This window comes from Oncorhynchus nerka, linkage group LG16, assembly GCF_034236695.1.
Source record: "Oncorhynchus nerka isolate Pitt River linkage group LG16, Oner_Uvic_2.0, whole genome shotgun sequence".
Taxonomy (NCBI): domain Eukaryota; kingdom Metazoa; phylum Chordata; class Actinopteri; order Salmoniformes; family Salmonidae; genus Oncorhynchus; species Oncorhynchus nerka.
Window position 1 is genome coordinate 33,336,347 of NC_088411.1, and position 25,375 is coordinate 33,361,721.

At 39.2% G+C, this 25,375-nt stretch overlaps 1 protein-coding gene across 2 annotated transcripts in view; it reads left to right on the forward strand.

The window, feature by feature from the left end:
• Positions 1 to 21,528, forward strand: part of LOC115144499 (KH domain-containing, RNA-binding, signal transduction-associated protein 2-like) — a 154,332-nt gene extending 132,804 nt beyond the window's left edge. The window contains exons 7-11 of one of the 2 annotated variants that reach the window (XM_065002622.1): positions 7,376 to 7,458; positions 8,853 to 8,911; positions 11,672 to 11,755; positions 13,676 to 13,719; positions 21,477 to 21,528. In XM_065002622.1, the coding sequence (XP_064858694.1) occupies positions 7,376 to 7,458; positions 8,853 to 8,911; positions 11,672 to 11,755; positions 13,676 to 13,716 (267 nt within the window). In that variant the 3' untranslated portion in view covers positions 13,717 to 13,719; positions 21,477 to 21,528. Of the gene's footprint in view, positions 1 to 7,375; positions 7,459 to 8,852; positions 8,912 to 11,671; positions 11,769 to 13,675; positions 13,720 to 21,476 lie in introns of both variants that reach the window. The other variant, XM_065002623.1, reaches the window with a different exon arrangement.
• The last annotated feature ends 3,847 nt before the right edge of the window (positions 21,529 to 25,375 follow it).

Here is a 25,375-nt window from a genome sequence, read left to right on the forward strand (position 1 = left end):
CGCATGCAAGCTGACTTCGGTTGCCAGCTGGACAGTGTGGCTGGCTTCTAGGTTAAGCGAGCAGTGTGGTTTGGTAGGGTTGTGTTTCGGAGGACGCATGGCTCTTGACTTTTGCCTCTCCCGAGTCCGTAGGGGAGTTTCAGCGATGGGACAAGACTGTAACTACCAATTGGGGAGAAAAATGGGTAAAAGTACAATAAAATATTTAATTTCTTAAAACAGAGGCTACACAGACAGAGAATGATGCCAAAATGTAATTAAATGCAGGGCTTGGAGAGGCTTTGAAGAAAATATATATTTATCCAGAACAGAATAAATACATTATAGCACAAGGTCACACTGTGGAAGTGGCACAGATTCTTTGCTCGAAATCAAATCAAATAGTTGTTGTCAAATGCGACAAATTCCGTGAAATCTTTACTTACAAGCATTTCCAAACAATGCAGTTCAAAAGTTCAAAAGTAAGAAACATTTGCACAAAAAAAGGATATGATAAAACAATGAAATATCAATAAAGAGGGTATATACAAGGAGTACCAGTACAGAGCCAATGTGCAGGGGTACAAGGTGTTGAGGTTATTGAGGTAATATGTACATGTAGGTTGGGGTAAAAGTAACAAGGCAATCCAGATAGATAATAAACAGAGTAGCAGCAGAGTGTGTGTGTGTGTGTGTGTGTGTGTGTGTGTGTGTGTGTGTGTGTGTGTGTGTGTGTGTGTGTGTGTGTGTGTGTGTGTGTGTGTGTGTGTGTGTGTGTGTGTGTGTGGTATGTCTGTGTGTAGTATGTGTGAGTGTGTGTCAGTGTAGTATGTGTGAGTGTGTGTCAGTGTAGTGTGTGTGGGTAGAGTCCATTGAGTGTGCATAGAGCTAGTGCAGGAGAGTCAGGGAAAAAGATAGGGGGTCAATGCAAATAGTCCAGGTAGCCATTTGCTTAACCTTCATTAGTCTTATGGCTCTTTTGGCTCCGGTACCGCAGTATGGAGTGCAATAAAGATTGCATAATCTATGGATCTGTTGGGGCGCAATATGATCTATTCAATGGTTTTCTAAGATACGTGAAATTCTAATGTGTGTATTTCTCAAATGTGGTGGCAGATATTGATGTAGCTCTTTTATGCACACTATATTGTAAGCTCACTATTCTACATACGGAAAAATCAAGCTCGCCTTCTAGAAACACCATGCATGACAAAATGGAACAAAATAGCTTTTCTTGGGCTACCTAAGGATGGCATGCACATCTGGAGTAATTGCTTTTTAACAATAGGCTTGGTTACACTGCTGAGTTCCCATTTGTGAGATGAACTAATTATGGAAATGTGATTCTCCATGCACAACTCCCTGTTTAATAAAACACAAGTAAGACACACACCTCAGGTAGATTGATTAATAACTTTATATACTGACTTAGAACTAAGCGGAATACCCAAAAGCCTTGGTATCAGTTGTAATCCAAGGGATTCCTAACAGCCTTAGAGTTGGAAAACTACAAAAGAAACCTAACAAATATGCAAATACAGCGTATTCCAATTTTTCTATGAGACCAGTTATGACCCTATTTGGTTATCAGAATGCTCCTCTCTAAGGACCTTAGTTCAGAAGGTGTTTTAGTCTTTGTTATTATGTTACTTTATATTACTAATTTGATTAAAAACTCTCTGAATAACAGCTTGTGAAGTACTTCCTTTTTATGTCCTTCACATGCTGCAATAAAAGAGAAATGCGTAAAGCGGAGTGTGTCGCTTGAATATGCATAGGAGTCAAATCAAGTCCGTGCAGCCACAAAAACTGGATTGCAGCAGAAAGACAAAGGAACCCACCACTCATTTCAGGGCTCTGCATTCAGAGGCAGCCCCGTGTGCAGATCAGTCACTGTCAGGGGACGCGCAGGTTGTCAATTGATAATGAAGCATAGAGCTGAAGGCCTTTATCTCCTAATTACAGTGAGCCAGGACTCTCCAGCCCATGTGTTAATACTTGATTTATTTCCTCCTGGCCTGTTCAATTGCACCAGCGTTAATTGGTTTTCCAAATGAGTGTTGAAATATAAGGATCAGGTTTCATTAACAAGAGGGCGCGGCCGACCGCAGCACCCATTATGCATGGAGACTTGTAAGACATGTTAAGGTCAGCGAGGTGAAAATCCCGGGCTCTGTAAACAAACATGTACTTTATAGATAAGTGATATTGACAGAATATACTGTAGCAGGACAGTATCCAATCAATGCTGCTAGAACGTATCTCATCTTTGAAATCCTATTGTGGCCTTAAACGCTCACTTATAAGGCCACAGTTTCATTTTTTATTGTTTTTTTGTCCATTGAAAGACTTCAACAATAGTTTGTTCAAACTAAAGAAGTATTATATTATATACTGTTTGTATTGAGTGAGAATAATCTGTCACCAAAAAAATAGGACCTCAGCATGAGAATAGTGTCTAGAGAATGTAGGGAAAATTACATTCCATCTTCTCACAACGCAGATACATGATAACCTTGAAATTGCGGTAATATGTAATTGCAGAATTGACATCATCCTGGACGTCTGTCTCCCCTGACTGGTTTTACATGTCAGTGGCGGACAGTGCCGAGGCGATGTGGAGTATTCTGTCTGCCGGGTACGCTAACAAAACGGTCAATTAGTGAGCTAGGTAGGTCTCTGACCCTGTCATTATGGGAAAAGACTCATAGAGAGAGGAAGTGGCATAAGATCCCCTGAACAACTTAATCCCTGACACAATTCCTAACTTTAATTAAGTCAAATCCATGTTCATACTCTTATAAAGCCACATAAGAGCCCAAAGCAGAATTTAAATCGGCTTGTGCCAACAAAAGAGGCAGGCGGTATCGCAGTAGTCTGTAGCTTCATTGGCAACTGTTCCCCTCTCTAGCATGGGTTTATAACAGTAATGGCAAAGCCAACAACACCAAATAGAGGATGTTATTTCATATTTATTACAAGCAGCTGTGAGGGAAGGGAATTATTTCATTTGTTTTATGATGACTGTCTCAATAGGCAGCTGTTGAGTATTCTAGCATGGAAGTCTTGGCAGAAATTGTGTTTCCATAACAATAAAGCAGACTTATTCCACATTTTGTTGTGTTACAGCCTGAATTCAAGAAGGATTAAATACACACAATACCCCATAATTAAACAATTAAACCATGTTTTTGGAAATGTTTGCTAATTTATTGAAAATGAAACAGAAATATCTCATTTATATAAGTATTCACACCCCTGTGTCAATACTTTGTAGAAGCACCTTTGGCAGCAATTACAGCTGTCTGTCTTTTATGGGTAAGTCTCTAAGAGCTTTACACATCTGGACTGTGCAACATTTAACCATTATTCTTTTCAAAATTCTTCAAACTCTTGGTAAGCAACTCCAATGTAGATTTGGCCTTGTGTTTTATGTTATTGTCCTGCTGAAAGGTGAATTCATCTCCAAGTGTATGATGGAAAGCAGACTGAACCAGGTTTTCATCTAGGATTTTGCCTATGATTAGCTCCATTACGTTTATTTTTTATCCTGAAAAACTCATCAATCCTCAACGATTACAAGCATACCCATAACATGATGCAGCCACCACTATACGTGAAAATATGGAGAGTTGTACTCAGTAATGTGTTATTGTATTTTCCCCAAACGTAGCACTTTGTATTCAGGACAAAAAGTGAATTGCTTAGGTATTATTTTTTTGCAGTATTACTTTAGTGCCTTGTTGCAAACAGGATGCATGTTTTGGAATATTTTTTATTCTGTACAGGCTTCTTTTCTTCTCATACTGACAATTATGTTACTATTGTGGAATAACTACAATGTTGGTGATCCATCCTCAGTTTTCTCCCATCACAGCCATTAAACTCTGTAACTGTTTTAAAGTGACCATTGGCATCATGAGGAAATCCCTGGGTGGTTTCCTTCCGATCCGGGAACTGAGTTAGGAAGGACGCCTGTATCTTTGTAGTGGCTGGCTGTATTGATACATCATCCAAAGTGTAATGAATAACTTCACCATGCTAAAAAAATACAGATGGCAGTGACAGCAGAGTGGATTAAACAGCAGTTTATGCTCCAAAGGGAAGTTCAATCTCTGCTTTTCTTTTTTATCCATCTACCAATAGGTGCCCTTCTTTGTGAGGCATTGGTATACCTCCCTGGTCAACCCTGTGGTTGAATCTGTGTTTGAAATTCACTTCTCGACTGAGGGACCTCATTCAAATATCATGTTAAATACTATTATTGCACGAAGAGTGAGTTCATGCCATTTATTATGCAACTTGTTAAGCAAATATTTACTCCTGAACTTATTTAGGCTTGCCATAAAAAAGGGATTGAATACTTATTGACTCAAGACATTTCCGCTTTTCATTTTTAATTTGTTTTTAAAGGAAATCGAAAAACAGAATTCCACTTTGACATTAAGGGGGCCAATTGACAAAAAAACAACAACAATTTAATCAATTTTAAATTCAGGCTGTAACACAACAAAATGTGGAAAAAGTTAAACTTTCTGAATGCCCTGTAGTTGGAGAGTATTGTTATTAATATATTTGGTGAAGATTATTGAAGAAGAGTATTGTTATTAATATATTTGGTGAAGATTATTGAAGAAGAGTATTGTTATTAATATATTTGGTGAAGATTATTGAAGAAGAGTATTGTTATTAATATATTTGGTGAAGATTATTGAAGAAGAGTATTGCAGGATTATAATTGCAGCAGCAAACACTTGCTCTGATAGTCATGAGCATCATCTGACTGTTGTAATAACCTTTCTATGATTTCTATGATTTAATCATCTGACTGTTGTAATAACCTTTCTATGATTTGACGGTGACAACACTTGCTCTGATAGTCATGAGCATCATCTGACTGTTGTAATAACCTTTCTATGATTTAACTTCGTACTGACGGTGACAACACTTGCTCTGATAGTCGTGAGCATCATCTGACTGTTGCTCTATGGTGACAATCACTTGCTTTCTGATACTTGCTCTGATAGTCATGAGCATCATCTGACTGTTGTAATAACCTTTCTATGATTTAACTTGAGCATCATCTGACGTACTGACGGTGACTGATAGTGAGCATCATCTGACTGTTGTAATAACCTTTCTATGATTTAACTTCGTACTGACGGTGACTAACACTTGCTCTGATAGTCATCTGACTGTTGTAATAACCTTTCTATGATTTAACTGACTGAGTGACACACTTGCTCTGATAGTCATGAGCATCATCTGACTGTTGTAATAACCTTTCTATGATTTCTATGATTTATGAGCATCATCTGACTGTTGTAATAACCTTTCTATGATTTAACGGTGACAACACTTGCTCTGATAGTCATGAGCATCATCTGACTGTTGTAATAACCTTTCTATGATTTAACTTCGTACTGACGGTGACAACACTTGCTCTGATAGTCATGAGCATCATCTGACTGTTGTAATAACCTTTCTATGATTTAACTTCGTACTGACGGTGACAACACTTGCTCTGATAGTCATGAGCATCATCTGACTGTTGTAATAACCTTTCTATGATTTAACTCTCGCATCATCTGACTGTTGTAATAACCTTTCTGACGGTGACAACACTTGCTCTGATAGTCATGAGCATCATCTGACTGTTGATTTAATAACCTTTCATATGATTTAACTTTCTATGATTTACTGACGGTGACAACACTTGCTCTGATAGTCATGAGCATCATCTGACTGTTGTAATAACCTTTCTATGATTTAACTTCGTACTGACGGTGACAACACTTGCTCTGATAGTCATGAGCATCATCTGACTGTTGTAATAACCTTTCTATGATTTAACTTCGTACTGACGGTGACAACACTTGCTGCGAATGCAAAGTGTTTATCATTATCAGTTTAATTGAAATACTTATATTCATAGTAGATCTATAACTACTGTAATAGATCCTCGGTGACAACACTTGCTCTGATAGTCATGCATCATATTGTAATAACCTTTCTATATTTAATCTGACGGTGACAACACTTGCTCTGAAAGGCATCATCTGAGAAAACTATGATTTAATTTTACTGTGATGGCACTGTTGTAATAACTATGTTTTGCAATGTCAGACTTTTCCAGTGTACAAGGATTAGAAGACCGGGGAGATTACAGAACGATGATGATTGACATAAATTAGGCACTTTGAACACCAAGCAAAAAGCTTTAAATAAGCAAGATCCATCCGATTAGAATGGCTTCATCTTCATAAATGTGACAGAGGAGATAGCAGGGCCAGAAATACACATGGCAGTGACAGCAGAGAGGATTAAACAACAGCTTTGAAATGAGTAGCTCAGCCTGGAGCCTGTGGGTCTGCTTCAACAGACATGTCATAATGTGAACACCGACTGACTGCTGCCAGGCTCATTAAAGGAAGAGATCATGTATGCCTATTGTACGGTCTTCCCCGGTGTCTAGGTAGACTTTACGGCATACATTATCATATATATATATATATTAGACCTAAAATAAGAGGACTGTTGCTGAAACAATCGCTCTCTGGGAATTGTGTGTGTTTTTGACAGTGGAGTCTGAAGAAAGTGTTTCACAATCATGACTCAAGGATGACAAGTGTTGTTTCAACAACTACAGAAACAGAAAACTGAGAATAGACTGTGTTGTAGTGTGGACTTTAACTAAATAGTAAGGAAGGAAATGGCAGTAAAATACTCCTTTTTTTATGAATTTTCAAAGCTGTCATCAAGGCAAATGGTGGCTTCTTTGAAGAATCTCAAATATAAAATATGTTGAACACTTTTTTGGGGTTACTACATGACTATGGGAAATGTGTGTTATTTCATCATTTCATGTCTTCACTATTATTCTTCAATGTAGAAAATAGTAAAGAAAAAAGAAAACCCTTGAATGAGTAGGTGTGTCCAAACGTTTGACTGTTACCATATATATATATTTATTGTTATTTTTACTTCAGTATTACTGTGTAATACTGTCTGTCTGTGTTCATTGAGCGGCAGGTCTATAGAAAAGTTCCTTTATTCTCTGTGTTGATCATTACTATAGTCACTGATCAATAGTAAAGGTTGTATGTGTGTTGGATCACGGTCAGAGGAGAACATTGTCTGGTGGACCCTGCTAGCAAGACAGCTTCCCTGCAAACCTTAATCAATAGTCTGTGTTAGACATGATTTAATGTTGTCACCCCTCCCATTCAGGGGCTCTATGTGTAACAGAGATCTTTTGCCAATGTAATTAAGCATTGATTTTTTTTTTAAATGTCCCAACCCTAAACAATTAGACTCCTGATAGGTTTGAAAAAAGCTGCTTGTACATAGTCAGAGTTTTCTTAGGTAACATGCTTACCTTTTCTTTGACCCGCAGGGCTATGATGATGGATATGACGGTGAATATGATGACCAGAGTTATGATGCCTATGAGGAGAACTACAGCAATCAGTCAAAGAGGTGAGTTAGTGAACAGAAGGCATGCTGTGCTTACTTAAAGGCCCAGTGCAGTCAAAATTATGTTTCTCTTGTATTATGTTGTACAACAACTGATGTAAAAGTGTGAAGAAATGGGATCAGTGTTATTTCCTGATGGTTGCTATTTGAAAATGCAATCTACACAGGACCTTCTAATCAGCAGGTTTGTATGGGTGGGTGTGTTGGCTTTCTATGGTGACATCAAATCCAAATGTATTGGTCGTGGACATATATTTTGCAGATGTTATCGTAGGTGTGTGCTTGTGTTTTTCTAGCACCAACAGTACAGTAATACCTAACATACAAAACAATAGACACAAATCCATGAGGTAAATTGGTTAATAGACCAATAACAAAGAGAGTTCCAAACCTCTGCCAATAACAGCTATTTTTCAGTTTTCCCCTCCCAACTCAGACCAGTCCTTGCAAAATTCTTGCTTGAGAATTTGTTTTTGTTTTTTTACAGTAAGGTATTAATTGTTACACAGAAATGATTTTATATTGATGTAAAAACAGCAGAATTTTTCCTTTAAGCATTCCTGTTATTGCAAGGTCAAATGTATTTTGATTAAGTATGAAACTCAGTTGAATACACATGCACATACTAGGTACACAGACCATTCTCATTAATTTAGAACATTGTCAATTTCTCAGTCTTTGTCTATCCTCTTCCCCAACATATTGATTTTTGTTCTAAGCTGGAGTATTTGCAATATTACTGTGAAACAACCTCTCCCCGAGGGCACTTTGTCTTATTCAGAAGGTGAAGTTTGACAGTTTCAGATAAGCCCTTTTAGCACTTTTTAACTTATTGCATATTCATAGAGTTATACCTCTATGTGTTTCCTTTATATATTTTTTATAGTATATCCATATACTGTACTTCACACATCACTTCAAATTAAATCTACAGCGCAACTCATTCATGGTGATTAAAGAATGAACACTATGTACAGTCTGTTTAATCAGAGGATTTCGTTCCTTTTCTTTTTGAACTGTAAATATGGGACTAACACAACCAGTATTTTTTATCAGCCCTATAGTATCAGCGCCCCATGTTTCCCTCTTCTAAATAACCGTACCATTTTTAATAAACAGCCAATCAGGATGGCAGTTCATCCAAAACGATTTTGGAATACAGTATCTTGAGGTGGCATCGCTGCACGGTTTACTGTGAGGCTGCCATAAGAGGGTGGTGTGGTTGGTTGTGGTTTTATAATGACGACTCATCCTCTCTGTGATGTTCTCAACAAAATATAAACTGTACTGCATGAGTGACAGGCCCATTGCCCTTCGTAAAGAGCTTGACTAATGGAAGTTATTATCCTCCTCTTTGTCTCAACATTGTTTTTGAATGATCTTTTTCTCTATTTTAGCATTTCTGAATATTACGAATATGGCCATGGAACCAATGACGAAGCCTACAACAACTACGGTAAAAGCATAACGCATTTGACTTATTTCATTCATACTGTTCTAATGCCCTGCAATGATTGACACAAACCGACTCAATATCCCTGTGTTATTCCCAAAGCTTGAATATTGATGAGAGCTCTTTAAAACCAAGGATATCATGGCCTCAATCCACCGCCATTATATAACCTCTATAGCTTCTCCTTTCCTTAAAGAGGCAGTGCAGTCAAACTTGATTTTCACTCTGAAATTATGATAATGGTCTTTTAGTGTAAATAAAATGCCTAGAATTTTAGTGTGTTCAGAGATTTTTACCCACAGCATGACATCACAATCTGATCTGATTATTCTGACCAATGACCAGTCATCCTCATCTGTACATGTATCCTCCTATTTTTAAGTGGATAAGCGAGTAGGCTCTAGAATCTAGACGGTCCTATCGGCCTAGCAGGGCTGTGTATGTACATACTGTATATTTAAATGTGTGTCAACACACACACACAACTGAGCATTTTCAATGGTAGAAGGAGGAAAATAAATGATAAAAATACGTTTGGTGTTATTTTCATTAAATAAACACACACAGTGATTTATTACAAGTACAGTGAAGATTTCAAAATTAAAATTAAAAAGACTGCATGTGGGCTTTAAATTGGACTACCTGCCAGGCTTTGATGAAACACAGTCATGGCTCTGAGCCCTCACTAGAGAGTACTGGCAGCTCCTCCATCACTCTCCATAGAGGAGGTAATGTTTCACAGATGAGAGATAAAGAAAGATGCCCCATAGTTTTGGCCTAGGCCTGGTCATTCAGGTCCAAGGATCAGCGTTTGTATGTATTGCCCATTGTCAATTTTGGCTAGCTAGCTGCAGGCTAGGGTTTGTATGTATTGTCCATCATACCCTTTTGGCCTGCTAGCTACAGGCCAGGGTTTGTATGTATTGCCCATTGTACCTTTTGGCTAGCTAGCTACAGGCCAGGGTTTGATTGGAGATGAAGCACAGCACAAGGTGTGTCAGTGATTGCCCAGAGGCCTGACTGATGCCTATTGAAAAGATGGAGGTGGACGTTCCGCCAGCGTTCTGCTTTTTGAACATGTGCCCTCATTGTGGATTAGATTGGATACCGGACCAGAGCTGCTGCTTCTCTTGGCTCTGAGTCCTCTGCTCTCCACTGAAGCTGGTTCTCTGAGCCCTCTGCTCTCCACTGAAGCTGGTTCACTGAGCCCTCTGCTCTCCACTGAAGCTGGTTCTCTGAGCCCTCTGCTCTCCACTGAAGCTTGTTCTCTGAGCCCTCTGCTCTCCACTGAAGCTGGTTCTCTGAGCCCTCTGCTCTCCACTGAAGCTGGTTCTCTGAGCCCTCTGCTCTCCACTGAAGCTGGTTCTCTGAGCCCTCTGCTCTCCACTGAAACTGGTTTCCACAGTGGGTCTGCTACAGAATGGTCATTCATTATCAGCAACATGAATTGTGCACCAGGGTGCTGAAGTGTGGACACAACAAAAACCAAAAGGGAAATTATTTGATTTTCTGCTCCATCAATACTTTGTGCCATGGAACCAGCACTCTGCACAGCGAAGGACTGTGCTCTTTATATAATTCTAAAAAAGGAGCGACATCTTGAATGAGCCAGAGCTCAGTTTTCAGCCGACAGAGGACAGAACGCTCATGTCATTAATTGACTGTGCTGAGAGCAGTAGCCCCAGTGGTAATGGCAGCAGAAAACAAGGACCTGAGAATGCTCCCATGGACATGCATGCCCTTGTTTAGAACCATTAACGCCCGAGATATGACAATGATTTTCTATGGTTTGAATAGCCTGTATTAGCGTAACCCATTTCCAGCTCCCCCAGCAGCTGTAGCCCGATCCCATGTGACAACAAGTTGCATGGTATTGCCTTAAACGTGTAATAGTCTCATGTGACGCAGTATTGCCCGTAGAAAAAGAATGACTTGGTCTTAGTACTTGGTATGAAATGTGGATGAGGGCATACAGGAGTGTCTAGGGGCACACTGCTCTGTATTTTATGTTCTGCAGGCTTCATGGAGCCTTGATCCCCAGCACATGATGCATGATGACACCACAGCTGTTATGAAGACGCTAATTGATCATTAAAGGAGTATGACACTGCATACTTAACCATTCAAGTGGAAAGAACAGTGAACACGAAGCGAAGCAAGTCTTTGGAGGGAATCATTGAGTTGGTCATAGATCAAGGCCAGTTTCTACAGGGGAATGTCCAAGCTGCTTTATTACTACACTTTAGGAAACAAAACTTCCGGTCACAATTAAACACATAGCAGATACAGCCAGTAGGAAACAAAACTTCCAGTCACAATTAAACACGTAGCAGATACAGCCAGTAGGAAACAAAACTTCCAGTCACAATTAAACACGTAGCAGATACAGCCAGTAGGAAACAAAACTTCCAGTCACAATTAAACACGTAGCAGATACAGCCAGTAGGAAACAAAACTTCCAGTCACAATTAAACACGTAGCAGATACAGCCAGTAGGAAACAAAACTTCCAGTCACAATTAAACACGTAGCAGATACAGCCAGTAGGAAACAAAACTTCCAGTCACAATTAAACACGTAGTGCATACAGCCAGTAGTAAACAAAACTTTGCTCAGACCGGTTGGATTGAACCCTTAGTTTGTTTTGACCTACTGGTGTTTGTCTTTAGTGTACCAACAAAAATATTATAGTAGGTCCTTACTTTTACCTTGGTTTGGGTTCTTATCTTACTATGTAATGTTGTCTGAACTCTACCTCTTGCAGAAGAGGAGTGGACTACAACCCGTCCGACACTTAAAGCCCCAACAACAAGGCTCTCACGAGGGGGCTACAGAGAACATCCCTATGGTAGATATTGAAGGTGCTACACATCTGTGACCTCCGACATAAGACAACCTTACGATTGGTTTTTTTGTTTTGTTTTTTACATTCTCCTCCCTCAGGATTTGTCCACAAAGGAAGCACATAGCTACAGTAGATGACCCTTAACCTTTCACACAGTGTCTCTATGATTTTCTTGATAACGTGGGCTCTTTTTTTAGAACAACGAGCAGAGAAAACAAGAGAGACACTTGTGTTTCAATAAGCTACATTGTAACGTTGTTCTTGGTTGTCCATAATTGTTTGTCCCTCAGAAAAGAAAAGCATGAAGTTGTCACAGAACTTGATGCTTCATGATACCCCTTAGTGAACTTTGATTTCATCAGGGTGACAATAGGATGCTACTATTGAGTGAAGTTAACCAAGTTTATAAATTCTTTTTTAAATATTTGTTATGATGTTAGAATTTGATCTTGTAAAACTAATTTAAATGTTTTGTGTTGGGGTTGAAAGCAATCAGCTATGTTTGTAGCTTACTACAAGTGCTCTGTTCTGTGTTTAACTTGTATTTGTAACTAAAAACATATATTAAAAAGACCATAAAGCACCATGTGTAAGCTTCTCTAAATAGGTGGCCATAAATTGGTAAATTTGTTTTTCCATAATTTGTTAATAAAGCTGAAACTTTTGGGTAAAAACAGAAACATTTGAAGTACTTGTTTCTAGCACTAAATGCCTGCTTGGTTTCAGGTCATTGCTAAAAATGTTGTTTTTTTTTTATACAGAAAGTCCACAAAAAATGCCATTTCGAGACTTTCCCAGACTTGTCTTTCGTAATTTCTGTGCAACAGTATAGATAACATGCATTAACACGATAAAGAATATTTTGTTAAATAATTTCAAAGTAAGATATAAATTGTTCCTTGAATCTTGGTTAGTCATATTAAATGTATAATGTTTAGACTAATAAATGGATTTTTAACCTATTTTCTAAGTTTGACCTTATTAAACACAAATTCTGATTGACTTGTCTGCACTAGCATGTCTCTGAGAATGATATGGCGATAAAAGAGGTAAGAAAGTCCCCCTATACTACCATAATATTGTCTAAATGCCTTCAACCTTTTGGACTTGGCTCATATACAGTACTCGACATACAGTATGTGAATATTGTAGATATTCACACTCTTATGCCATCACTGAAAGAATGAATGGGATGGACTCAGATTGCCGTGTCTTTTATCAGCAATCCATCCGTGTCTCTGCTATCTCTCTCTTTTGCATTTTTGTTATTCAACCTTAGAAAGCTGCATTTGTACTGTAATGTCCAGTGCTTTTAAATATCACCTCTGCTGAAGGCCATTTAGAGATGTGAATTCTGAAGGCTTATTAAGTGAGTAGATGGTGGGACTCAAAGGACGACTTAACCTTAAGCAGGTAACCCTAATAATAACTATAATGTTGCGTTTGCCGATTATAAATGATTATAAAAGTTACTTACACTTAAAAAAGTAAACCTGTCTCTTCTAACCCCCAAATAAGAGCATAGACACTCTAAAACCACTAATTCATGTTAACTAGAGACTTCAAAAATGACTGATCAAAATGAAGAAAATAACACAACAATCCATAAAAGACACTAAAACTAATATTAATAGCTAAACTTGAACCATATAACCAGAAAACAAAACAATGCAGTAGTTCTTCTGAAATCAAATTGTCATAATTCTATGGCGTTTGTCCTACCCTGAATTGGTTTACTTTTTTGACAGTAACATACTGTAGGCTTTACATCCTGTGTACAGTCCACAATGTTGCATCGCATGCAAACAGGAAGTAGTTCCAATAATTGCTATTTTCCATAGTCTGACACATTTGTATTTCATCATGTTTGATAATGTATGAAATGATTTGTCCGATCTTAATCACATTGTTTTCCCTCTACAGGTGTAACATATTGTGTGAACTGTTCAATAAGGGGAGTGTGAGAGGTAAGTTGAACCTCTTAAGACTACAGTGCCCAATTTTTTTGTGCACTCGATTTACTGGTAATTACTGATTAGATGTTTACATGACTTATTTGATTCATTTCCCACTGTTTTGTAACTCAGAATACATGGTCCTTAGAAAAACAGCTCAGTAGATCGACTCGTTTAAGACACAGACATCCCCAGATTTCCTCTCGAATGGAAATATATAACTTTTATAGCTTTACGATAAACAATACAATTAAATAATCATTTAAACCTAAAATAAGTAAAGAAGTAATTTTGTGTGGAAGCCTGATTTAGACACAAAGCACAGTAGAGCCAAGAAAAAGCATCCTTTTCACAGCACATCTCCCATTGTCGATAGGATTTAAATGGCCAAAATGTTTAGATGTTCACAAATGTCACACATTCACTCATGTCATGATATTTTGAGTAAAGTAATAAAGAAGGTGAAATATTTTGGTTAGATGTTCCTAAAACTGAAACTATATATAGACATATTATAAAGTATGACAAGGCTGATTCATTCACATGTCATGAATTCACTATGAAATCATCATATTTCTATATGGTTTGTTTTACTTGTATTGTGTACTAGAGCATATACATTGAAACATTTTTTTTTCTCAGACATAAATAAACAATTCCAGGTGAAAGCCAAAGGTCGTAGCTTTCTAGGGAGGGGAAACACTACTACATTATTACAATATTGCCTTCTTGCTAGATTGATGACTGAAGCCAAAGGTCGTAGCTTTCTAGGGAGGGGAAACACTACTACATTATTACAATATTGCCTTCTTGCTAGATTGATGACTGAAGCCAAAGGTCGTAGCTTTCTAGGGAGGGGAAACACTACTACATTATTACAATATTGCCTTCTTGCTAGATTGATGACTGAAGCCAAAGGTCGTAGCTTTCTAGGGAGGGGAAACACTACTACATTATTACAATATTGCCTTCTTGCTAGATTGATGACTGAAGCCAAAGGTCGTAGCTTTCTAGGGAGGGGAAACACTACTACATTATTACAATATTGCCCTCATGCTAGATTGATGAATACAGCCATTAATTCATTTTCTAAACTACCGTTATAAGGGAAGATATATAAAGTACATTGTATTCTGGCGTCCAGTAGTTGCATGAGTAGGCAATTTGCCATGATAAAGAGCTTTGAAGTTGTTTGGCAAGCATCCTATTTCAGTCCCCACTTCGCCCAAGGGAAGAGGATAGTTGTCTCTAGAATAAACATGTTAGTTAGACAGAGAGGAAGCCTGAGAGACCTGCAACTTCGGTGTTGCTGCTCCGATTTCTTAAAAGGATTAATTCTACCATGATATTGAGTTCTGGGCAGTGCTACTTCAACACAACAAAAGGAGAAAGCAATTAATATGTACATTTCCAATAGTGCAAAGTAAACAGTGCTGAATACTAACGCTAGCTTGTTGTTCCTTGGAAGGGAACTGGTCCATCTGTCTATTATGTGATGGGGAAGCAGATTGTGACCCTGTTTGTTGTTCTGTGCACAATGCTTTGCAAGGATTTTCATCTTAATGCATTTGCTCATTGCATTGTGTACCTTTGGAAATATAGCAAAATACACACATTCAAAACATGACATTGTACATTAACATAAACTAATATACACACACATTCAATGAAAAGGTACATTAACATAACAAAAGAAAAATTACACTTACCATAAACATTACCATAGTAATGACACCTCAATGACAATGTTCATTTTTAGCTACAACATTTTACAATTTGAATAAAACAAGATAGGTTGCTGTAATGATGCTTAGCAAACACAGGACTAGCTTGCTGTTGGACATTTGCAGTTTCTATTGCTAAGTACCATAGCATTCCCTTGACAAAAACCCTCAAATGGAGAACATGTTTTTCCTTTCTTTTAAATGATAGACTTGATTTAAAAATCAAGCAAGTAGAAGAACTGCATGTTTGAGTAACACAATACAATGAATCATATACTCAACAGAAATGCATAGCAGCAGATGCATGCTCGAAGGTAAAGTCTGTGCTGAAGGATGCAGTCTTGCTGGATAGAATGTACAGATTAATTGCAGACGAATGCCAGTGTTTGGGGAGTATCTCTGCTCTAATGGAGCCCTTCTACTGCAATGCTGAGAACGTCTGACAGTTCAATAAAAAATGATGCATCCTTCTTCGCTATTTTAGCAAGGCAAATCTAATGGTAAAGTAAAATAGTAATATCTAGTTAGACCAGGGGTTTTCAAACTGGGGTCCGCAGACCCCTAGAGGTCCACAAATGTTTATATTTTTAGAATAAATATTTGTTGTGATTTTTTTATGTGAAAAAGTATTATTTCATGAATATCCCTGGCTGCATCAGAATGCCATCGTGGATACCATTTATATGTCTCTGCCTCGTCCAGTATGAAGGAAGTTAGTTTCCCGGAGCCAATGTCAGTTAGGCTTAACACAATGACTGGAATTCTACATGAACACTTAACATGCTAGCTGTTCCGGTTCATTTGACTCTGGGAAGTAGATAAAGGGCAAGATCTCAGACTATCCCTTTAATGTGGAGGAAATTACAGTTTTGTTCTGTATAGAAAATTCTTAGGTGGGCCGTCTAAATGGTCATTTTCGGGATGAAAAAAATTATTCAATGTCAACTTGAATGACCAAAACCAGATAGAAAGCATGCAGACATTATATTGAACTACATATATTTTTTGACAGTACCATCTTGAAAACTAACAATCAAATTAAAGCTAGACAGTTCCCCTCAAAAAATGTATGGGCATTCAGGGCACATACATGCCCATTGATTTTGTTATAAAGTTATAAAGAGGAACACAGCATTAGCCATGACAAAATGCGTAGCATTGCAGGAAATGAGCTTTAAAACTGCAAAATGTTCTCTGTTCCATCAAACTGTAGAATTGCTGGAAATGAGCTTCAAAACTGCTAAATGTTCTCTACATCGCCAAGATACATTTTGAGCTACAGTAATAAACTATTTAGTTCATACTTCCTCTTCCAATTAACTGTTTACCAAATATCTTAATTTTAAAATGTTGTTTACTTCTACTTGCCATTATCATTCACCTGATGATAATATTGTTTTTTCCTAACATAATGATTGGGGATCCCTGGTTCTCCGGTTTGTCTGGGCGAGGTTCCCTGGTCAAGAAAAGTTTGAAAATCCCTTAGTTAGAGAACACTTAACTAAGCTTAGGAATTGTGGAAGATTTTTTTAGGTAACTTTTTTTATGGTAGCCTACTGGTTTTTTAAACCAGGGTCCCATCGGTAATTAGTCTGGTAAATACGATGCTACCCTCAATCTAGATTAGACCACAAACATAAACAATAGAGATGTAAGCATCTCTACCCTAAAATAGCTGGGATAGAGTTATTCTATGCCCTCAAACCACTGCATTAATATGTGGCTAAACTGCTCTCTGTTCACCATTCATTTCCTCATGATTGGCGTCACTATCATCAAATCTCCCTTAAACAAAGAGATTAAAGAACAGAATGGTGTTTATCTATGTGAACGCAAGGTAATTATTGAGATTGACATTCCATCCGAATGAATTCCATGCTGTTAACCTCTACTTTATTTTGGGGGGGTTTCACGGTATTGAGGGACAGCTGGCTTGGCTTAAATCCCCTGCACTTTAGAGCATGCCAGTGGATTTATTAACATCTGGTGACTCACATAATACACCCATAACACTTTCCATACCTTTCTGGAGTAGGATCCCATTATATGTCTTACCTGAGGTCATACAAGGAACATGAAGTATAAATGTGTTAATCTTAAATGCCTTAAGGGCTGAGCTGGGATCTTTTTTTACAATGTACAGGTAACTGCCAAAATAAAGGAAACACCTTTACATAAAGTGTCTTAATAAGGTGTTGCGCCACCATGAGCCAGAACAGCTTCAATGCACATTGGCATAGGTTCTACAAGTGTCTGCAACTCTATTGGAGGGACGCAACACCATTCTTCCATGAGAAATTCCATAATTTGGTGTTTTGTTGACGGTGGTGGAAAACCCCGTCTCGGGTGTTGCTCCGGAATCTCCCATAAGTGTTCAATTGGGTTGAGATCTGGTGACTGAAACTGCAGTGTCATGTGATTTACATCGTTTTCATGCTCATCAAACCATTCAGTGACCACTCGTGCCCTGTGGATGGGGGCGTTGTCATAATATTGGGGCATAGCCATGATAGCCAAAATAATGGCCTGCCCAGTATTTTTATTCATGACCCCAAACATGATGGGATGTTAATTGCTTTATTAACTCATGAACCATACCTTTGTGGAAGCACCTGCTTTCCATATACTTTGGCCTAGATCCAATCAGCACAGGCATTAACCCGCTATAGCCGACACCCACATAGCGGGTGTTTTGGCAGTGTCGGAGGTGGAACTGTGTTAGAAATGTCACATCGGTGAGCTGCTGCTCGTGTGGTCATTGTCACGAAGCCACACCCGTCCCACTCGCGTTAGAAATTCAGAATGAGAACGTGTCTGCTATATACAAATAATGACACGCAAATGTAAAATCATTCAACAAAATAATGAGGATTTCTATCAGCCTAATTGAGGTGTAGATTAGGCTACCCTACATCTCAGTGTTCAAACTTGCAAAAAAGGCTGTATTAGATTTCTGTTAATGAGACTGTGCAGCCAATGGCAATGTCTGCTTTAGGTATAATACTGGGTGCCGCTTGTGGATTTGACTGCTTTTATGCAGTTTCACCTGCGATACCACCAAAACAACCGCTATGTGGGTGTCGGCTAGTGCAGATCTGACAGAATCTATCCCTTTGTATCCTCAGTTACTGAGGTGTTAGTGTTTCCATTATTTTGTCCATTACCTGTAGATTTAAAGAGATGCAGTGAGAGTGGCCACTGGCCAGCTCAGATGCTTCCTGTCATTGTTGTCTTTCTGAAGCAGGGGTGGCGTAGTGGGCAGACTGATCTTGATAAGGACTAGCCACTAAATAGATTTTTCATTCATTTCTGAATTAGATATTAGATAAACCTCCTGCAAACTATTCTCTATGTATTGATTGCAAAAGTACTGTACTTGCCATTAATTTAATACCAAACTTCATCTGCAGAGCTGATTATTAAGATGTGAACCAGCTGTTGCTATGGCTTCAACTCTGAAAATGAGATCCTTCAATATGTAACATCTATCTGGTTTAAATGCGTATTACTGCAGGTGCGAAGGATCATGAATCATTTACTCTTGCATAGACTTTGTTAAAGCATGTTGCAGTAGCTTCGGGCATGTGCTTGGTGTAGAGGGCAAGGCAACGTAGCACACTTGTGTCTTTATAGAGCATTACCTATAAAGTGATTAGATTACCTTAAATCCTTATACATCAGTTCTCATTATTATGGAATAAATGAAATGCAATAAAAATGCATTTGACCATTTTGATTAGTTAACCCTTGGGTCTCTAGTCTTGCTATTTATTATCACAAATGGATGTTCATTGAAATGTCAGTCCATTTTAACAAAATATTTATTAGACAACAGATTCTACTAATGACGACATTTAACCCTGAGTTGGACTGAATACAACGTCTGCGCTCCCTGTAAGCTGGGAGTTGATTGAGCCAAGAGAGGGATAGGACATATATTTTGGACCAGATAGGTTTGACATACAGTACTATACACGTGGCTTTGGGTCTGCTAAATAAAACTGGCAGTCTGCTCTAATCAGTGTCGTACAGGTGGAAACATTTTCCTCTTGCAGTCACACTTCTAGTAAAGCCTTGTCACAGCCACACTCCCAAAACCATTTCCTGAGCATCTCATTTGTCTTCTCTGTCGAGTGCCATGTTAGTCAATGAAGTAGCTACACACAGGCCTGGATTACTAAAACCTTGAGGATAATTGACTTTTCTTTTTGGCCAAGATAACACAGTTGTGTGAAAACATGGCTCAGAAAACACGCTCGCTTAATTTAAACAGTCCATAAAGAAACACTAAACTGTGCTATAAATGTCTTAATGTATCTGGGCTATAAGTTAAGATCTTTTATTATTTTCAGTATGATGCCAAATTCATAAAAGACAGTTGTGATTCATCTCAGGTTCCAGTAAAAAAAAAAAATGCAAGAGATCAAACCGTTGTTTATAGAAAATATAACACCTCATCGAGTGTTAAAAGGATTCTAGTTGAGCAGCACGGTTCCAGAGAAGTGTCTTACTGATCCTGTAATTGAATTCAGTTTTAACGCGGCAGGATAAAAAACAGCCCAATCAGCTGATGAGGAGCTGCAGCAGCTCCCAAGGAAGAGGAGACTGCCACTGTCATCCATAAATGATGCCTTTGGTTGACTACATTCAGAAGTCAATTAATGTTAGTTCAAGGGATTCGGGGAAATGCTCATTTGCTCATTCACCATAAGGGAATTCACCATAAGGGAATTCACCATTGCTCATTTACTCATTCACCATAAGGGAATTCACCATTGCTCATTTACTCATTCACCATAAGGGAATTCACCATTGCTCATTTACTCATTCACCATAAGGGAATTCACCATTGCAACATTTACTCATTCACCGTAAGGGAATTCACCATTGCTCATTTACTCATTCACCGTAAGGGAATTCACCATTGCAACATTTACTCATTCACCATAAGGGGAATTCACCATTTCACATTTGCTCATTCACCATAAGGGGAATTAACCATAAGGGAATTCACCATTGCTCATTTACTCATTCACCATAAGGGAATTCACCATTGCAACATTTACTCATTCATCATAAGGGAATTCACCATTGCAACATTTGCTCATTCACCATAAGGGAATTCACCATAAGGGAATTCACTGTTGCACATTTTCTCATTCACCGTAAGGGAATTAACCATAAGGGAATTCACCATTGCTCATTTACTCATTCACCGTAAGGGAATTCACCATTGCAACATTTACTCATTCACCATAAGGGGAATTCACCATTTCACATTTGCTCATTCACCATAAGGGAATTAACCATAAGGGAATTCACCATTGCTCATTTACTCATTCACCATAAGGGAATTCACCATTGCTCATTTACTCATTCACCATAAGGGAATTCACCATTGCAACATTTACTCATTCACCATAAGGGAATTCACCATTGCACATTTGCTCATTCACCATAAGGGAATTAACCATAAGGGAATTCGCCATTGCTCATTTACTCATTCACCATAAGGGAATTCACCATTGCAACATTTGCTCATTCACCATAAGGGAATTCACCATAAGGGAATTCACTGTTGCACATTTTCTCATTCACCATAAGGGAATTCACCATTGCACATTTTCTCATTCACCATAAGGGAATTCACCATTGCAACATTTACTCATTCACCATAAGGGAATTCACCATTGCTCATTCACCATAAGGGAATTCACCATTGCAACATTTACTCATTCACCATAAGGGAATTCACCATTGCTAATTTTCTCATTCACCATAAGGGAATTCACCATTGCTAATTTTCTCATTCACCATAAGGGAATTCACCATTGCACATTTGCTCATTTACCACAAGGGGATACATGAACACTCTTCTGAAGAAGCACATGAAGTAGTAGATTTCAGATCGCTGCATTTACAAAAGCCTTGAGCACTTTGTCTCCCACATTTCCTTATGTATGTCCCTTCTTCCTCTCTCTATTTCCTTTAATATTTCCATACCATTTACACATCTGTTTCCTTTCCTGTTCTCAAAACTCTCAGTATGGAAAACACAGTAACTCTTCCCTGGGGACCGCAGAGTGCCTCCGCCTATACATTTACATTTACATTTAAGTCATTTAGCAGACGCTCTTATCCAGAGCGACTTACCTATCTGAAGTGCTGGGCACAACCGGAAATTAGCCTTGTGCAAATGAGCATGGTAAGTATCTGGAAGCTTTCTTTCACGCCTGCTGTAAAATTAATACATTTTGTCCTCCATACCTGTTACAAAGAAACCTTTCGACAAACTATAGGGGTTGGGTTGCCAGAGAATGGGCACAGCCTTTTGTTAATGAACCCTATCAGCCATTAGGAGAGGAAGCCAGTGCTTCTAGCTTTCTGCTCTGAACCATAACTTATATTTGTGCTGCAATCCAACATCTGAAAAGTATGTGGGCTACAAAACATCTTTATAACACAAATAAAAGGCTGTATATGTCACAGCAGTTGTGTCTCCCAGCAATTAGGGGTTGAATAGGTACATGTAAGAGTGGAAAACATAACGTATATACAATCAAATGCATATTCAGGTTTCAGTAAAAGGTTACTGATTCCTCTGTTGTGGGTTCTTTGTTGATTTTGAAAAGCTTTTGAAACCGCTACATTTAGCCTGTAGAGAGGGATTTACTTCCTATCTTTCCACACTCTTGTAACATCAAAAGATTTGCTGAAGGACAACTGCTGAAGGACAATTGGGCCACTTTGAAAGGCTTTTAAATAACTCCCTAAATAGTATTTTTTTTTCATGATGAATTGTGTATGTATGTGTGTGGGGTTGGGGGGGGGGCATTTGTAGATTGTAATCAAACAAACATTTAGTTTAATTCTTTCATCATACCCTCTATCTGCAATTTTATCTTAATCAATTTGTCTTGTCAATTTTGGGGTATAAAATGGGTAAATCATGAATACCAAGTCTGGTCCACAGGCAACAAGACATGGTTGCCTAATGTTGTGTTCTATTACAGCAAAGCTTGAAATTGTCTTTGTGAACAGCTGGCCTCCTCTTTGCCCTTGACTTTGAAAGCCATCTTCTTCTCCCTGAGCCTGAGCCACTTGGCTCTCAGCAGGTGCAGCCTGTTAGGAGTGCCCCAGACCAGATTTGCATGGTGGCTGTTTATTTGCCGTTATGACTAAGGACTGATTTGTGTTGCTGGGCTGAAAGACGTCTGCCAGTTCCATTCGTGTAGCCTTTGCCAAAAGCCACTCTCAGATCCATTTTCATAACAAGCGTGTTGCCAGCTTGACACAAGCCAAGGGCTCACATCCCCCAGCCTGTTATGAATGTTGGTGTACATTTCTTAAAGTGTGTGCCATTGTTCAGTCGTCTCACATACAGATTACCAATGAGTCATTACCAGAGTTGGATTCCCAAAGACAATGGCATTAGTCATTGTTCGGTTAAATGTGATGTATGCAATTGTCAGAGGCTGAGGTGCTTCAAGGCTTCTCAGATCACAATTTATTTTGTGTAGAAAATTATTGAATACGCCTATAAATTGACCAATGTTGAATAATTGTACCGGGGTGCAATGCAATGAGTCACCAGGTCAGATATGACATGTTAATTCCTTTAACGTCCCTCAAATGAATCTAATAATTATTGACTTTTCTGAGTGTGTGTAATGTTCAAATGGATCATTATCCCCCATTGGTAGTGGAAAGGAGTTGACGGCACAGGAGAGCAAAGGAGGGGTGTACTTTATGACTGAAGATGAATTATATTAATCCAAGCTGACAGAATCAAAACATTTGACAGTGATATACAATGACACCATCTGTTTGTAGTGCATTGGCACTGGCTTGTTTTCCCCACACAAACACAAACATGACATAATGCACTTGGCTTGGCAGAGTCAACCTGGGGATTTGGGAAGGAATCAAAGACACTTGCAAGTCTTTCAGTCCAAGACTAACCACAGTAAAATAAGTCAAATAAGTAAACCCATGTTATATTCTGCATGATTATGTTAAAATGCAGTACAGTATATACCATAGTAACACTGCAGTTAACCCTTATTGTACTCAAATGCGCATATGGATGTTCTCCACCATTTTGGCATGCAGAGAGAGATTATTTGGAGCAGATGTAGTGGGTATTACCAGGGAAACATTCACTCACACAAGTTAATAAGCAACACCAGTTGTTGAGTTTTCAGCTGAGCGCATTACCCAGGCCATGCATGAAATGGTTTCATTTTCCATCACTGTTTGTTTTCCCTGATCATTTCCATGATAGAGAAAGAAAACGGAATTACTGTTGTTGAACCTATTGAGGTGTACAGCTCCCCAGTCCTGCCAGTTCACAAATGAGCTTGGCATCTGGGTCGATTGCATGGCAAGGATGGTGTCTGCATAGGCTCAGCACGCAAGGAAGTGTCTCATGCCAACCACTGCCAAGTGACTGACTGTCACGCCTACTCACGCTCCCCCTCTCTGGCGCTCGAGGGCCATCATTACGCACACCTGTCACCACTGTTACGCGCATCAGCGCTTCATTGGACTCACCTGGACTCCATCACTTATTGATTGCCTCCCCTATATCTGTCTATTCCTCAGTTTCATCCCCATGTCAGCATTAATGTAGTTCTTGTTCCCTTTGTCCCCCTTGTTGTGTTTCATGTTGGTTATTTATTGAATATTCACTCCCTGTATTTGCTTCTCGTCTCCCTGTCCTCACAGAATGTTGACACCACAACATCAGGGAGATTCTTTTTTTTTGGTGACGTCGAGTGCCACTCCCGAAGGAACCGGGGGTGCCTCAGCTGGCTCGTCAGGCTTCCATGCCTTAGCTGGCTCGAGAGGTTTTCTTGCCTCGGCAGGCTCCTATCCCACGTCATTCCTCAGCCGGCTCGTCGAGCTCCCGCACCTCAGCTGGCTCGTCAGGCTCCTGCGCCTCAGCCGGCTCGTCAGGCTCCTGCGCCTCAGCCGGCTCGTCAGGCTCCCGCGCCTCAGCCGTCAACCTGGCCAGGTGAATGCCTACACTTTATCATGCATGTATTTTATCATTGTGATTAAGTTAGCCGTGTCATACTAGTTTGTTGTGTTTCCATACAACCTTCATTTCCATTGCATTGCATGCTTATACTGTAGTTTTGATTGGTAGTTTTCATTTTGTTATTGCTGAAAATTTGAGCAGAACTTATACTCTTCCCTTGAAGCAATATAAGAGGTTCTCCCAGTTCACCGGGGTTTTCTCAGTTCCCCGCGATTTTCTCGGTTCACCAGGGTTTTCCCAGTTCACCAGGGTTTTCCCAGTTCACCGGGGTTTTCCCAGTTCACCGGTGTTTTTCCAGTTCGCCGGGGTTCTCTGTTCACCAGTGTTTTCCCAGTTCACCGGGGTTTTCCCAGTTCACCGGTGTTTTTCCAGTTCGCCGGGGTTCTCTGTTCACCAGTGTTTTCCCAGTTCACCGGGGTTTTCCCAGTTCACCTGTGTTTTTCCAGTTCGCCGGGGTTCTCTGTTCACCGGTGTTTTCCCAGTTCACCAGGGTTTTTCCAGTTCACCAGGGTTTTTCCAGTTCGCCAGGGTTTCACTCGTTCACCAGGGTTTCACTCGTTCACCATGGTTTCACTCGTTCACCAGGGTTTCACTCGTTCACCAGGGTTGTACTATAGTAAGTATACTGTAGTTTCACCAGTATCACCTCTCCTACCTTTTTCATCCCAGGAGCAGATCATTGCTAAAGCATCCTGTCTATAATTTCATTTTCTACACAAAAGCCCCCAAAAATGTATTACAGCATGCAGAACTAATAGATGTTTACTCAACTGTAGCTCGACCTGAGATATTTCTTTCTATTTCCCCTCACTACAGGCAGTGAAATATACGTGCTGTTTCTGTATTGTATTTCCTCTGCTGCCATTCTACTGTGTTGAACGAGGGGACAAACAGGACAAAT